Genomic DNA, 16,149 nt, shown 5'->3' on the forward strand with positions numbered 1-16,149 from the left:
TGAATGGATGGCCATGAAACTTTGTACAAGTTTTCATGATCCCCAGAGGTGGAAGCTTACTGACTTTGCTGATTCCTCTAAGGCCCCCATGAGGATGAGATTTTTGCTTTTTAGTGAAGTACCTCAACTATTGGATGGATTGTCATAAAATTTGGTACAGATGATCTTGGTCCCCAGACGATGAATCCTACTGACTTTGGTGATCCCCTGACTTTTCATGTAGCTCCTCTAGCAGATCACAGTTTTCACTTGGAAATATCTCAATATTTAATCAATGAATTGGCACAAAATTCTGCCTTTCATGGTTCCTACACAATGTCTCCTACTGACTTTTCTTCTACTGGCCCCATGAGGTTGACATTTTTGGTTTGGAATGAAATATCTCTAACTATTGGATGGATTGCCATGAAATTTGTTGCAGACATTCATGGATGAATTTTAATAGCTAGTGATTTCTTAACTTTTTTGTCTACTGCCATCATCACATCAAATTTGAATTTGTCCAAAACTTTGGTTTATATAATATTTGCAATATGAATCAGCCTCAGCTTTCCTCTCTGTTAGCAAATTTTAGCATGCTAACACGCCAAACTAAGATGGTGAACATGGTTGGAACTGCTTGTCAGACAGTCAAACCGCTTGGGAAACCTCCTGCCCCCACACCTTTCTGACATCGGATTAGGGGGGGTCTGTGTCTCACCGATCATTGGCCAGGTGTGCGGAGGTGGGGAAGGAAAAAGGTTTTAACTTCCCAAGGAAAAACCCTGCCTGACCCCGCAACACTATGAATGCGTTTCAGGAGAGACTGTCAGTATCACATCTGTCTTATCTCTATGACAGTTGGCTTTTGATTTTGACACTTTTGATTTCTGATGTGGGCGGACATCGTGTTGTACATACTAGTTCTGATCGAGCATAAACCAACCCTTATACCTGCTAAAGATTTGCATATTAGCAACGTTGTCGTTGTGAGCATGCTAACATGCTGATGTTACCATTTAGCTCGGAGTACAGCTGAGTGCTAAGTACAGCCTCGCAGAGCCGCTAGCGTGGCTACAGACTCTTGTTTCATGAAGAATGATATTGCCATAGTACTTGTGAAACTCCTCCATGATTCATTTTGTCATTTGTTTAACATTCTTGCTTCATTACATATACTGTATTTGATCAACTGACAATGTTTTATGGATGATGCTTTTTGTGGTAGAATAGTTTCTAGGCCTTTCATGTTGTTACATGATGAAAGCTTCATAACATCACACAATAAAACCTCAAACTGTGGTGATATTGGTTGGAAACAAGAGCAACAATAGCCTGAAGGCAGAGCCGTCTTAACTTTATTGCGCCGTTAATCTAAGCTTGACTTGAACCTGGCTCAAGTATTTACTTTGTCGCACCATAAGTTGGCATTGAAAATGAGAACTGCAAGGCAAACATGTTCTGTCAACAACACCGCAGCTCAAGTGTACTGTCAATATTTGAAAATTGTATTGGATAAACATCTCTTTATAAATATCTCTGGGTCAGGAATGGAGTGCATTGTTTTGTAGAATTGTTACATTCAACAGATATTTATTGCAAAGAGTGTGTGAATAAATTCTGAAAAATCCAGATCATTTGTAAGAATGGGTCCTCATGTAATAGTTTTGCTGCTTTGCTTTGGTGTGATGACATTGTTATAATCCTTGTGGAGAAATGGGGATGTTGCAAGCATCAAATAAGATTATACAGCAAAGAAATAATGGAATATATAGTGGGGTGGTAATTACTTGGCTTTCTATCATACATAACAATTATACAGTCACCTCACTGTCTCCTTTTTGTTTCCCACCTGCAGTCTGCGGCCCCAGCATCGACATTGGCAATGACATCAGTGAATTTAGGCGCCTTGAGAACTGTACAGTGGTGGAGGGCTACCTGCAGATTCTCCTCATCGGTGACAAAAACAACAACAACATCAACCAGGAAGTCTTCCGCTCCCTCAGTTTCCCCAAGCTGACCATGATCACCGACTACCTGCTGCTATTCCGGGTATCTGGCCTGGACAGTCTGAGCACGCTCTTTCCCAACCTCACCGTCATCCGCGGACGTAACCTCTTCTACAACTACGCCCTGGTGATCTTCGAGATGACCAGCCTGAAGGACATTGGCCTGTTCAACCTGAGGAACATCACCCGCGGCGCCATCCGCATTGAGAAAAACCCTGAGCTCTGCTACCTGGACTCTATCGACTGGTCCCTCATCATGGACGCAGAGTTCAACAATTTCATTGCCGGGAACAAGCAGTCCAAGGAGTGCAGCGATGTTTGTCCAGGCATCATGGAGAACAACCCTCAGTGCAGGAAGACCATGTTCAACAACAACTACAACTACCGCTGCTGGAACTCCAATCACTGCCAGAAAGGTAAGCTGACTTTCACACACGATACTGTAGCTCTGGAGGGATTTAAAAAAAAAAAAAATTGCAGATACATCATGCAGACAGTCTAGCCTTCAGCCTGATTTGTGTAGATGTGAATTTGGGAGTGTAATGAACGGCTCTGTGCCTACAGCTGTGGCCTGCTGCCTGTCTCTTTAAACTGCTCTAACTGGCTGTGTGGAGAGGGGAAGGCGACGTTCTCTGTGGATCTTTGCTGTAATACATCTTAGGTGTTTATACAATTTAAGGGGACACAAAGAAAGAGCTAAACATACTTTTGAGGTTTGAGTTTTTCCTCTGCTGATGTCGTTGTTGTGCAAGATTTTTCTAAGTATGCGCAACTACTGGATTTCAAATGTCAAAATGTGTTCCCGTATATTCATCAAACCTTGTGTTTTGGGGTGGTTTCCTCTAGTTGGTGTGGATTATATTCTCATTCCTATTGCATGTCTCTCAAAAGAGGCAGTAACCCAGTTTTTCAGGTGTCTTGTTCAGTTCAGTTGTTCTCACCTGCCTTAAACAAACTGAAATAAAGGAGTAAATGCTCTAGACTTTAATTAAACTATCCCAAGCACAATAAGTGTGAACTTGCCCTTTAATTTTGTGTTTACGACTGCAGTGTTTTAGATGACTTGTTTTGCTGGTGCGTTTCAGACGATGTGTTTTGGCTGACTGAGTGTGTGTGTCTGGCTGAATTGTTTCCCTGGTGACTGGCGCCTTGCTGCAGACTCAGCATGTTGATGTTTTCAGTCTTGTGACATGGAACTGTCGCAGGACTGGCCTGGATTGCATGCATGTAAACACAGACATACGCACGCACGCACGCACACACAGCCATCGTCATCAAACACACACAAAGCACAGAGAGAGATTCAGGCAGGCACACACGTAGACAGATTACGGAGATGCAAATATGTCTGACACACACACACACACATACGCCTGGCCTGCCTTGTGTGTCGTTGGAGTGGCAGAGTGTGGGCATCAGGAGGTGGAATTTGTTGGAGGAAGACGTTCTGGTTGGATGGAGGTGTTGGATGAACCGGGGGTGTCAGGTGGAGAAGAACAGCCTTAGTTATCATTTCTCCCATCAGCAGGAAAACACTATGGAGAGTCCACAATATAATCTGGACGTCTCCTCTCTCTCCTCTTTGTGCCTCTGTGTTTGTGCTAACAGGTGTCAGACTCATGTAGACAACAGGTGAGGTTTCTCATCCAATAGGAAAGAATATCAGTCCAGATCATTTAGCCGGTCACCATATGGATGGTGACCTAAAAACACCATGACGCCCTATCTACAGTTTAGTCTTCACATGCAGGAAGGCCACCCGTCTGCACCATCCACTCAACAGCTGGCAGCTGTATTGTTTTGACAAAAACCTCCTTGATTCAAAAGTATGTTATATTTACATTTTGGTTATTTATATGACCATTATTTCTTCTTGTATCATCAGTCAAATAATCAGCAATTCCTAATATTGTCTTAATATGATGATAAAGTTATATAGTTTCTGAAGTTATTGGATTGTTCTGATGACAGAAATATTGACATAATATGGAGGTATTTTGTCAATATGACAAAGTCCTACAAGCAGCCAGATGTAAGGAGTGTAACAGCCCTGTAACAGAAACAGTGCAGTCTCTCCTGATAGAATGCCATCTTTCTGTCTGTAAACTCCACTGTGTTGAGACTAGAGTACAGCTTGTTTTTCAGAGGGCAGGAGGTGGTGAAGGACAGGAAATAGATTTGGATATCATTTATAAAGGCCTTGAAAACTTTATCAGTAAGCTTCATGAGTGATGGGATCTGACACAAACACGCTATTTTCTGAAAAAGTTACAGACAGTTGTGCTTTTTTCCAATAGAGATTCCTATATTTTTGTTTTTTCTCTGTGGCCTTCGCACTAGTTTGAAGTGGGCGGGGCTCAGCCGGAAAAAGATGATATGACGTGTTGCATGAAGCTACCTAACATACCTAAAGATGTATTTTAATTTTGATTATGCCTATTTTTGTCATTAATAGTTGATGTTATGGAGTAAGTTTTCAGGGGCTCTAAATAGCCAAGAACTAATACTGAATGTCTTGGCTAGTAGTATTCCTATTACCATTGCCACTGCGACAGGTGCTGAGCTAGTGTTTTTATTACTACTGCCTCAACTACTAGGCCATCTGCTGCTGCCACTACTACTACTACAAGTACTTCTCCTCCTGCTAAGATTACAACTGTAAATATAGTAATACAGCTGCTTCTACTGCCTCTACTTACACCACTGTTACAACTACTGCAACTCCTAGTGATCTAGTACTGGAGCCACATTTCTTTTGTTTGCAGCTGTATGATGTCATAGTGTACACACGCAGACCTCTGCTCCACTATTGTCCTGACAAACTGGTGCCAGTAGTGCTGTCTGGTTGAAAAATCTTTTTATTTAAACTTTAGAAATTCAATTATACAGCAGATAAGAGTACAAATAGACAGGAAGGAAAATTCAAACCTCCCCGCAGAATTAAAGTAGACTCTACTCCGGAGGTCCGGATAATTTTACCACACTTGTCCCAAAGCCTTGTGGTTGCAGTTTGTCCCAGGCCATTTTTTATAATGTGACTAACCGGACAGATGAAGCACTTTTAGCCATGACTAAAAGTGCTGTGCTCATGTTCAGATTCTTCCTGTTTAAGAGGTTGACATGTTCAGTGAAGTCAATTTAAGTAAAAACGGCAGAATGACCCTGTGAAGATGCATAAACAGTCTACTGGGCTCCAGAGGGAGTGTGTCAGCCAGGGCAAATGGGCCATCGGTTGACGCTGCAACTGCCTTAAAGCAGAATTGATCTCAAACAACATGAGCACCCCTGCTCTCGCCGCAGAAACTGCATTGTTGTGCTATTTATTAGGCGGTTTATTGGAGAAGTCTGGTGGTAGTAAAGCCAGGCTTCATTAAAGCGAAGAAGGCTGATAACTGGAGTTGTTGAGTTCGTTGACCAAACAGGGTTCATTCACTCAAGTCTGGTATATCCGCTGTCTACATGTATGCTACACAGTGCTGTGTGTGAATAGTGTGTAGTAATAAAAATACTAAAGTCTGATATCGCTGTGTGTTAAATTGTGTTGTTTTACTTGATGTTCGTACGACACCAAACACACTGACCTCCGTGAAGCTGGATGGGAGTGACAGAGGGTTGTATCATCATGATAGTTTTTTGTCTCTTCTGATAACGCCCCTGTATCAAGCTTCAGTAATCTTATCTGGGATCCATTGTTTGAATGTGTGCCTTCCTCACAGGCCTTGTGCTGTGCTGGCATGACAGTCAATGTTATTTCCAAGCTCATTCATCAGATCAATAAATGACTGAGGGGGAAAGTACCAGCCCTGTTTTCATTGAGTTAATATAAAGGACATGCTTTCAGCCTGAACTCATTCATAAAACTATTACAAGGAAAAGAGGGTTCAAAGCTTGTTTCCTTCTCTGGGAAAGTGAGGCTTTTTTTTTTTTTTTTTTTCTCTAGTGGTGGTGGGGGCTACATTCTCCCGTGTTTACTTCCCTCATTTGTTTTTTGGAATCTGGTTTGGGTGTTTTGTCTCGTTCATAACTCATAAGCTTCTTCCAAAGAAGAGCCATGTCCGTGCATGCTGGGAAGCAAACACACTGCGTCACACTCTCTCTCAAGCACACAAACCCACACACGCTCACACATGCTCACACACTGAACAGCATGGGGGATGTTTTTCCGGTGCTTTGTGTGGTCGGAGGAGATGAAAGCACATCATTAAAGTACAAAGTAAGTCTTCTGGGATTTACTGGAAGGAATTTTTTGTCTTTTTTTAACCTCTGGCTGAAGGGATTACACATTAAACTAGAAGGATTGTCTTCAGGGTTGTTGCTCAGCCTGCCATTTGATTAATTTACCATCTTTGACGTGTCAGTGTTTCCCTGAAAAGGCAATAAGACAAAAATATATACAGTACCGGTCAAAAGTTTAGACACACCTTCCGATTCCCGTGAATGAGAAAGTGTGTCCAAACTTTTCAAAGAGATTTATTTTTTCACAATGAATGCAAGAAGTATAAAAAAATAAACAACGGGACAATAGGTGTAATTGTCATTTTGTTATGAACAGTGGGGTTGCAAGACAAATTAGAATCAAGTAGGGGAAAAAAATACCTGAACTTAATGCCCCCATGTGTAGGATTTGATTGTTCTGACTTTGGTGACACCTAGTGGCAACATCCAAATAGACACTGTGGCAGACATCAGTGCATCTCTTCCATACACTTCAAAAAAAAAAAAAAATCCAGAACCTACAAAAATGTACCCTGACAATACGAACTGGGGTGGGGTTAGAGCAGGCGGCAGAGTTTTGTTCCGCCATATGATTTATGTCACAGAATACAGACTTTATAGTTCAACCTATATGTAAAACAATGAGATTAGATCTGTGCCGATGCAAATTTCTTGAGTGCAACGCTTCAGGTGTCCCGAATTCAATGTAAATTACATCAGTGACTAGGTTATTGTCGCTTGTTACGAGTAAACATTACGTCTTTATCAGGAATGTGCTGTAGTTTATGAACGAACAGCAGAAAAACACTGTGCTCGTTACTACCATCAGTGCCGGTGTGAACATTTGAATGAAAACTTGTGTGTGTTTTATTGGCTATATTGGGTATACAGGCTTTAAACAAATCTCTGGTCTGTTTGTGGTACTACGTACTGTTGTGATTTTTCAGCAGGCATGCAAATGCTGAATAACTTGCTGCGGCATCAGTGAAATTGCGCGTGTTGGCCGACATGCAGGCAACACGCTATCAGCTGTCTAGCAGGAAAACACACTTCCATGTGTGTGACAGAGAGCTAAAGAGAGAGCGAGTGAGTTGTGGACTCAGTCCCAGCCCCCCTCCCGTTCCTGTTTTCTAGTTGGCTTTGGATGTGGTAGATCCAGTGTTTATTTACCCAGCGCCTCTCTAGTGCTAGATGTGAGGCCATTTTTAAACATATATTTTTCTTAATGTGAACACATCAGTTTCTGCCTCTCTAATGTCTTTGAGGTTTTTAAAATTGAACCATCTCTGCTGCATTTTGACCTTGTAAGTGTTTGCTTTCACCCAGCATGTTGCAGATGAGTTAGCTGGGATGAGCATGGCTTGTGTTGATGGTTTGTGCTATTAAGCGTTGGGTTTTTTTTTTTTTAAGGGTTTGAGACATGATTCCGCCGGAAACAACCAGTGGTATCAAAACCAAGTTGCATAATTGATCTTGTTTTCAACGACACTGTTTCCTTCCTGTTTTGAAAGACAACCGAGCATCTGCTACTGTATATTCTCACTCATCATTTTTCTGTTTATCTCTGTGAGAGTGACTCATCTATAGTGAGGGTCTGATATCACCGTATCAGCTCGGCTCTGTTCTCTACAGTACAGCAGTTTCCTTTTAGGTGTAGCACACAGTGACCACAACATTAGAACAAAGAGATAGAGCATGTGGCTACATTACCACTAAGTCAAATTAGCCTTTGTCACGTTGCTGCTGTGAGCAAGTCAGCTTTCAATATACTGCTTCTATACCACAGAGAGCTTTTTCATGGCCAGTACTTTTAGAGTGTTGCATTCTGGGTAGGAGGAAGCCACATACACACGTGTGTATGGACTTTTAGAAGCCTCTGAAGTTCACTACACTTATTATTTTAATTTCTACAAATACTACTAATGGCCTTTTTGTGACTTTTCTCACTGCCAAAATCTAAATATTCATGTTTATTTTGAGAAAGCAACACAGAAAATGAACTAATGAACTACAGCTTGTCTCCTATCCGTATTGTTACGACACTGACATTTAAATACAAATTTCAATACTTTGATACAGTTATCAAAGGGAGGAGCACTTCTGCTGTTCTTATCAACCAACACCATTCCCAAAGTCTCTGCAGTAGTAGTCTTTAGCAAGCTATTCTAAAAAAACAGGAGGAAGGCCTGCTGTTATAGCTGGGGAGCATTGTTTGTGTATAAAGTATAATACATAGTGATATTGTAATATACTATATGTGTAATATAGGCAGTGAGTGTGTTGGTCCACAAGGTTGAAGCAGATAAACTCATCTCAAATCAGATGACAGAAGTGTTTTAGTAAGTTCAGGTATTGTGTTTTTCTTTGTATGTGTGTTTGGAGTGAAGTGACTTGTGTAGTGCACGACTTAGTCTATAAAAACCAATGCACAGCTTTACCTCCTAATACACAGTACATGTGAACAGGACCTCTTACATCAAACGAAGCAGTACTGACACACATGCAGGAACAGCACAGGTCAAACCACTGACAATATGTGGCATTTACATCACTGCATGTGGTGCAACAGGGGAGAGGACGGAGGTGTTTTTGATCAGAGTATATCAAAGTCAGAGCAGTCCAGCTCCAGCAAAGAGGGCATGTTATCCAGACAGTCTGACTTGTATGACCCAGTGCTTAAGGCTTAAGGAAGCCCAGTGACTACCAGCTCCAGCTGATGTCTGTCTAATCTCTGCTATGATTAGCTCCATACCATCATGTACTGTACAGACACCCACTCCCTCGCTTGATAGACACACTGGACTGGTCTTCCAGAGTTTTTGGTAAAGCAGGTGTGCGTCCAGGTGGTTTCCTGTGTGAGTCCTTGACCTGAAAGTGAATGAGAAACGTCGTCCCTTCAGTTACTGCAAAGATGTCCATAAGGACTGACATTAGAGACATTCAATTCAGTTTGTGCTTTTGGCAAATCTTCTTAAAAGGTAATACATTTACCTAATACATACCTGCCTTTATTTTCACAAAAAAAACACTTCAACTTCTACTACATCTGGTTATTATCTGATGCTTGCTGATGTGTCCTTTCCATTTACAGCAGAGCTTTTGATTGCCAGTTGACAGCCACTCACATACAGCAGCTGATTATGTTTGTCAACATGTCAAGCCACATATGTTTAACAGACAATTATAACATTAGAAAATTTTAACATTTTTGGGGCCTCTTTGTGCATTTGGCTGATGCCCAGCAAGCACTTAGAGGCCTGTGATAGAACGCAAAGACCTAACAGAGGATTTTAAAATACTTTTTTTGCATGAAATTCTGATACCTGTCTGAATTTGTTACAATTTTGTCTCAGCGTGTCAGAATCTGAATTTGAGTGATTTTATCAATGTACAGCCTCTCATCCAGTTTTGCAACTGCCGAAACAACAGATCATGGTAGTGACTGAAGATGCAGCTGGTATAGGGCTTCATTACTGCCATAAGCCCAGATTAACAGACAGCTACTGTGATGTCCTCTCTTTGCTGGCAGTTTCACCAGGTGTGTGAAATAGATGTAAAAAAAAAAAAAAAAAAAGGCTGTTTGGGCCTTTCAAGCTGCTCTGTAGCCATTCACCTGAGCAAAGAGGCAGAGGAATTAGACCTGACCAAAACTTAGAAGCTAAAACTACAGCCAAAAACTGAAGCCAACTGTAATGTAATACAACAAAATATGATGAATCTTTAGTAAAAGCATAGTCCGTCATACAGTATCTACATTGGCCACAAGACAAGTCTCATCAGGTTCTGATTCAGCTCAGGTGACAATATTTGATCAATCATGATATTGTACATTTGCAACGCAGTAATTAATCAGAGCAGTACTTTGCAATGCCACGCAAAAAATAAAACATACAGTTTTTAGAAGTTCGGAAGAATAGAGGTTCAGCCAGTAACAGTCAAGATGTGGGAGGAAAACGTCAACACACAAGCAGAGGAGTGCAGACAGCACTGCCAGTCAAACAGCAGGCTGAAGTTAGTTGATAATCACCAGCTGGACCAGCTGTTTTACGCAATACAGTCTGCATTGAGTTATAGTTAGTTTAAAGGTTGGTATTAATCAGCTGGACTCGGATGACTAACGTTAACACAGCTCCGAATAAAGCGCAAATTTTGACTGAATTTCCAGAAAATCGGCCCTCCACCACTGTTATTTAAATATTTAGAGTTGGGCTCATCAAGATGGCACTAATTATCTTGTCTGGTGGTATTAAACCACTGCAGAAAAAGAGGGCGCAGCAAGATGATGTGATTAAGTGCACCGGTCAAATCTCAAACAATGTAAACCACGTGGAAAATATGACATTTATTTTTGATCTGATGTTTTTGTCTGCCACCATTTCATCCCTTCAGTAGAGCAAAAGCTTTAGTGGATGATTAAGTCACATGTTTCGTAAAGTCTGTGTCCATCGCACTTTGTCACGTTTTCTGGTTAAGGATACGCCATAACTTTTCCACCTAAGCTAAGCGTCACAACTTTTTTGCGATATTTCAGTTTCATTTTTTTCTCGCATTTCCAGCATTCCCATTCAGGTTGGATGGAAATGCAGTAGTTCTGTAAAATATATCGTCAAAAATATCGTTACAGCAAAAAGGCCTACAATATCGTGATATTATTTTAAGGCCATATTGCACATGACCCAGAACCCGGAGGCTGTCAGGGCTGGTAATTATAGGGACTGCTTTGTAAACCAGGCACATCCATGACTACTTTTAGTGAACAGTCACACCCATCCCTGGAATTCCTGGAAGAGAACATTACTGGTTTGGCTGTGTTGAAGTGCCTACTGTAATTATGTGGCCTTTAATTGTGCTCTGTTAACACTGTCAGATTGGGATGAGCTGTGACCAGGGACTGAGATGAGACTCTTGTTTGTGGATTCGAGGCTGGTCGGAATAGTTTGTTTTGTTATAAAGGCCCATTTTCCATCATTTTACTCTGCCATGATCACAGTGGAGAAATAGGATGAAAGACGGAGTGAAAGGGCAAAATACATTGGCCTTGTTGGAGGTTTCTTGCATCCTCTGGTTTAGGGTTAGAATTTTATGTTACGTTTATGTAATTGGCTTACCAATTTTCTGTTTTTGACAAGGATGTAACAAGCTCCCTATAGTACATTTTACATATTCTCAAATTGTATTAATTAATAATCGTGTTCTTTTACTGACTGGCTACTGATTCAAAGTTTTGCTCTTGTGACATGGCAGGGAACCTTCCTGTTTAAATGAAATGTATCAGTATAGCAATATTTAGCCTTCCTTGTTGCATATTATGCCCCAAAATGGGTGTAGCATCAACAAAAATATGACCGTTTGCGGCCTGTGCCTAATATACAGTACCAGTCATAAGGTTGGACACACCTTCCTGTTCACTTGAATGAGAAAGTGTGTCTAAACTCTTGACTGGTACTGTAACCGGCAACACAATAAACAAGCTACCACACTCAAGAGGACATCATGAACAAATTGACTTCAGTGACAAAAACAAACTATCTCAACACGTGTAACGTTAAAAAAAAAACAACAACAACTGCAGGCCAATTTGAACTGGAACATTCATTACTACCAACATCCAGCCTTTTTTGGTAGTAAATGACTTTATCTGTGTCCGACTTTATCGTATCTGGTCGCCATGCTCCAGTCTAGTAATTTATCCATGAAGGTAAAGAGGTAAAGTAAAAGAATATCTTGCTACCAACCTTAAAAGCATCATTTCTCACTGACCTCTTGTGGTTTCCAGTCTGAATTTAATACATCACCTTCTTCACACAAGGTGGATATATTGTATACCCTTTGAGTATCTCTACTTATAACCGAAGGCTAGGTCAACTGATAGTACATCCAGGCCTTGAAGTCTAGTAGTGATAAGTTACACAACATGTTTTAAAGCTGCCAGAGAGGTCGGTCATTAGCGCAGCAAACCAGGCCAGGCTGCCACAAGGTGAAAGAGAATCTTATACTCTGCCTCTTCCATCCTTTCCATCAAATTCCAGAGATATTTCTGTCTTCCCGTGCCAAGTAAACACACAAACACAAAGACTCAGGAATGTAGACAACTCATTCTGGTGCTGTACGTGTGTGAGAGAGAGAGAAAGAGAGTTGTTGGTGGGTGTCAACACAAGTGGGAATCATTAAGATTTTTAAAAATAGATTTTAAATTTCTTGCTACACGTTTGAGCAGAAACCATGAAAACCATGTTTCAACAGAAATGAGGGGAGGTCTTTTAATGTCGCATCACGGTTTACATTTGTGTCAAGCTTCTATATATATTTTATTTACAGTGAAAATTTTGGGGCTTCTTGTCTTGATGTGTGTGAGTCCTCCTCTTTGTGCCTTTGCAACAGTGTACAGAACAGCATGTAGACTTTTCGTTAAGGTCAAACCTTCTGCATTGGGTCAGATTACAGCAGTCTTGTTTTGTGACCTAGGTATAACCCTCAGAAGTGAAAGACTCTTATTGTAGCCATTGTTGTACCTGCAGGTGAAGCCGTCATGATATCTGTCTTAATCTTAGATTTCTTTATCACGGAGTTTCAGGTATCAAGACACAGCTAATGTGATAGCTCCTTGTAAACCTCACCCACCCTTTTTATTGTCTGGTCTGTCTAGAGCTCCGGGGACCAAAGCATTTGATTTGTCTTGTCTTTTCCAGGTCAGCTGGGGGATGCCAGGAATTCCTTTTGTCTTTAGTTATCCTGTAGTGTCAGCTGATCTGACAGATGTGTTTTCCCAACAAGTTCCACAAGGTTAACTGTTGGCTCTGTTTAGACTAGCTTAAACAGAATATTTTTCCAGTGTAGTTTCATATGCTTTGACTGTAAGGTAATTACAAGGATTATGATTTGCCAACAAGCTGTGTTTTGGAGTGGCTGATAAGCCTTGACTTCTCATTGCTCCTGTAACATGAAGGAGTGGTGAGTTGATAGAATTAATGGAGAAAAGTTGCTGTTTGAAGTGTATGTAAAAATGTTTCTGGTTGTCATCAAAGAGAGTTATTTAAATATTTGATTCCTTGCCTTGTATGGTCACCAAACTTGAACATTGTTTACATAATATAATCCTGAATCATAGAGTGTGAGACACAACTTAGTGCTCATAAACAGCCAGACAGTTCCACATGTCTCTGCCTTTTTGTCTGAACCTCCACAAAACAGTGTCTGTGGCTAGAATCACAAATAGATCATGATCGGTAGAGTCTGAACAACTGAGAGTAGAGAGTTTGCATATGGGAAACCAGTGAAGGATTGTTCCTTTTTGCTGCACCAGCAACTTATACTGGTTTGTTTGGGCACCTGCATGGAGGTGGGAGGAGTCATGCAACTTCATGCATGTCACGCTTTCCTGTTTCACCTCCTTGCTGGCTGGTGAAAAGAAGGGGTTGGAGGCACCGTGGTAACACACGTCTGTTTACTTGCTACACCCTCACCAGACCAGCAGTGGAGATAACAATGACAAGATCTGTGATCCAAGGGAAGGACAATCCAAAGTTAGGAGAAAAAGTGGAGAATAAACTTCCATCTTGTATCTTTGTGTCTAATAACATTTCAGACTGGGTTTGCTGGTTTGTATTTAATCTTCTCGCCAGTACTTTGTAGCAATGTTCCCACACCTACAGAGATCTAGATATAGATGTCTTGCTATATTCACACTAAATCAAGCTGGGCATCTTTCGTTATCTTGTTATACCTTCTGATCACAATATGCCAGCGTTTTCACACCCAAAAACAGCTTTTCTAAAACATGTGTGCATAAATCAGGGAATGCTGGTGTTTTAATGCAGACAGCGAACACTAAAAGTTTCCCAAACTACAATGAATGCTAGGACAGAAACAGTCAGGTACTGTGTGGCAGTACAGATATTAACCTGTATGTTTATGCTGTCAGACCAACCCGCAGACATTAAACTGAGATTCCATACGTCAGTCTCAGGAATTACTGTTCACCTTGGTGTGATGTGATGAGCTGACAGGCTGTAGGATCTTCACAGCTCCGTGTGAATCCCCTCTTATAGAGCTAGAATGTCCATCACTAACAGGAATGATATTCTGAGAGCGCTTCACCTCTGTTAGTGTTTTTCCCTTTGAACAGACTGTAATTATCAACAGGAAGCTTCAGACCACACATGTCCTTTGGGACGCCTCCTCACACTGGGAGGAGTGGAGGAGGAAATCCAGCATTACTTTTGATATTCCTGTCAGCAACACTGTGCAGTTCTTTACCTGCACCGAACAGCTGGTGCTTAATGTGAACAGTGCCTGTACTTGTCCAGGTATCCGCCTCGACGTTGAGCTAACTAACCTAGACCTTATACAAGATTGATTTATTAATTTCATCGGAGCTGAACCCATTGAGGCTGTCCGAGTCATCTAATTGGGATCCAAAAAAGCTACAAGGCACCAGCCAATGAAAACTGTACCTCCTCTTCACTGTTTCCAGTAATTGTTTTCTTCTAAATGACGCACAGGTTCCAAGTACATTTCCCCAAATGCTACCAAATAAATTGTGAAATATTGTGGATTCTCATCGATGAGTGTTGTGAGAATCTTCTCAAGATGGATCACAAAGATTACGTAATTAAAAGAATGCCCCTAACTCTGGTACATTGTGTCATTTTGTTTGAATCTAGCGATTTCAATTGTCGGTGGATTTTGGCAGCCCAACCGCAAACACGTCTGTTATGGTTGATGGTGTGCTCACTCTTTGTTGTCACCTCTACTGCTCAAAGCACTTTGTGACCAGCTTGTTTATCAGGCCGGACTGACTGGCAGGTTGTCATGTCTGTGGCTGTGTCATGCATTCGAGCAGCTGAACTGACCGACCAGTTGTGATGTCCGGTATCTGCTGGGAGGCTCACAGACGAACAGGTCAGTGCTGGTCAGCCATGTAGAGGCAGTGAATGAACTCAATAAATGGAGATCCTTGTTCTACTGACGCCAGGCAGCCTGTAGACACCAGGCACACCACTGACTGACTGTTTTTCTGAATGACTGATTCACTGACTGGCCTACACACTGACAGACTGTCTGGCCAGAACAGAACATGCTTTGTATAAGACTGGAAACACAGCCATATTGTTGTGTTTTCTGTCCATCATCAAGTTGTTGTTCTGTCTGAGGAGACTTTACTGGTGCTGTTTGTTTCCTAATTCAGCCTGAATACTGGAACACACTGGGAGGGCAGGGAGTGTGTGGAGTTTGGGAAGAGGGTGGGGAAAATTCCCCACTCGAATCACTCTTCAGTGATTCACATCAGTGACTCAGGTAACATCACTTACCCCAGTTTGTAGTGTTGACTGTAAACTTTTGTTTCGTTATAAATCACCTCTGTTGTTTTGTGAGAGTGTTTTTCTCAGTTTTCTTGTTTATCTAATTCCAGCCCCGATGCTATGTATGTGTTGTGAAGTTCTCATGTATTGCCATGGAACAGATGCACATTTGGTAACAATGACTGTCTCACATGTTCCGATTTTGGGAAAGTAAATAAAAAACATAAATGTAATCCAACCTGATTAAGCAGGAATTAAAGAGAAACGACAGCTAAATTACAGCATGACCCGGGCCAGACAAGTTGTGTTCGATCCATCCGAGTTCAGACTGAGAGTCAAAGTTGTAGTGCACACGTACAGCGGATGAGGCTGAATGTTGATGAATGAAATGGTGCAGATCAATATTCTGCTATCTGCTGGTCAGTCAGAGACAGTCACATGTTCTGGTTTGTTTTTTGGTAGTAGTGAGTGGTTAGTATATCCATTTTCAGAATGTTATGTTCGGAGTAGATTTTGCTGGAATTTTACTTCAAAGATAGTGAATGAGACAATCAATGGGGACTGAACTAAGATATCTGCTGTAGAGTATTTCTGTCTGTCTGTCTGGCAGTTGGGTCCAGGAGGGGCTTTTAGTTTTAGGGGTA

The 16,149-nt window shown here is 41.4% G+C and overlaps 1 protein-coding gene across 3 annotated transcripts in view; it reads left to right on the forward strand.

The window, feature by feature from the left end:
* The window catches only part of LOC122995832 (insulin-like growth factor 1 receptor), a 56,594-nt gene that overhangs the window by 8,134 nt on the left and 32,311 nt on the right, over window positions 1–16,149 (forward strand). For 2 of the 3 annotated variants that reach the window (XM_044371244.1, XM_044371318.1), the window contains one exon: window positions 1,838–2,404. In XM_044371244.1, the coding sequence (XP_044227179.1) occupies window positions 1,838–2,404 (567 nt within the window). Of the gene's footprint in view, window positions 1–1,837; window positions 2,405–12,134; window positions 12,140–16,149 lie in introns of those variants that run through there. The other variant, XM_044371407.1, reaches the window with a different exon arrangement.

Source organism: Thunnus albacares, chromosome 1 (assembly GCF_914725855.1).
Source record: "Thunnus albacares chromosome 1, fThuAlb1.1, whole genome shotgun sequence".
NCBI lineage: Eukaryota > Metazoa > Chordata > Actinopteri > Scombriformes > Scombridae > Thunnus > Thunnus albacares.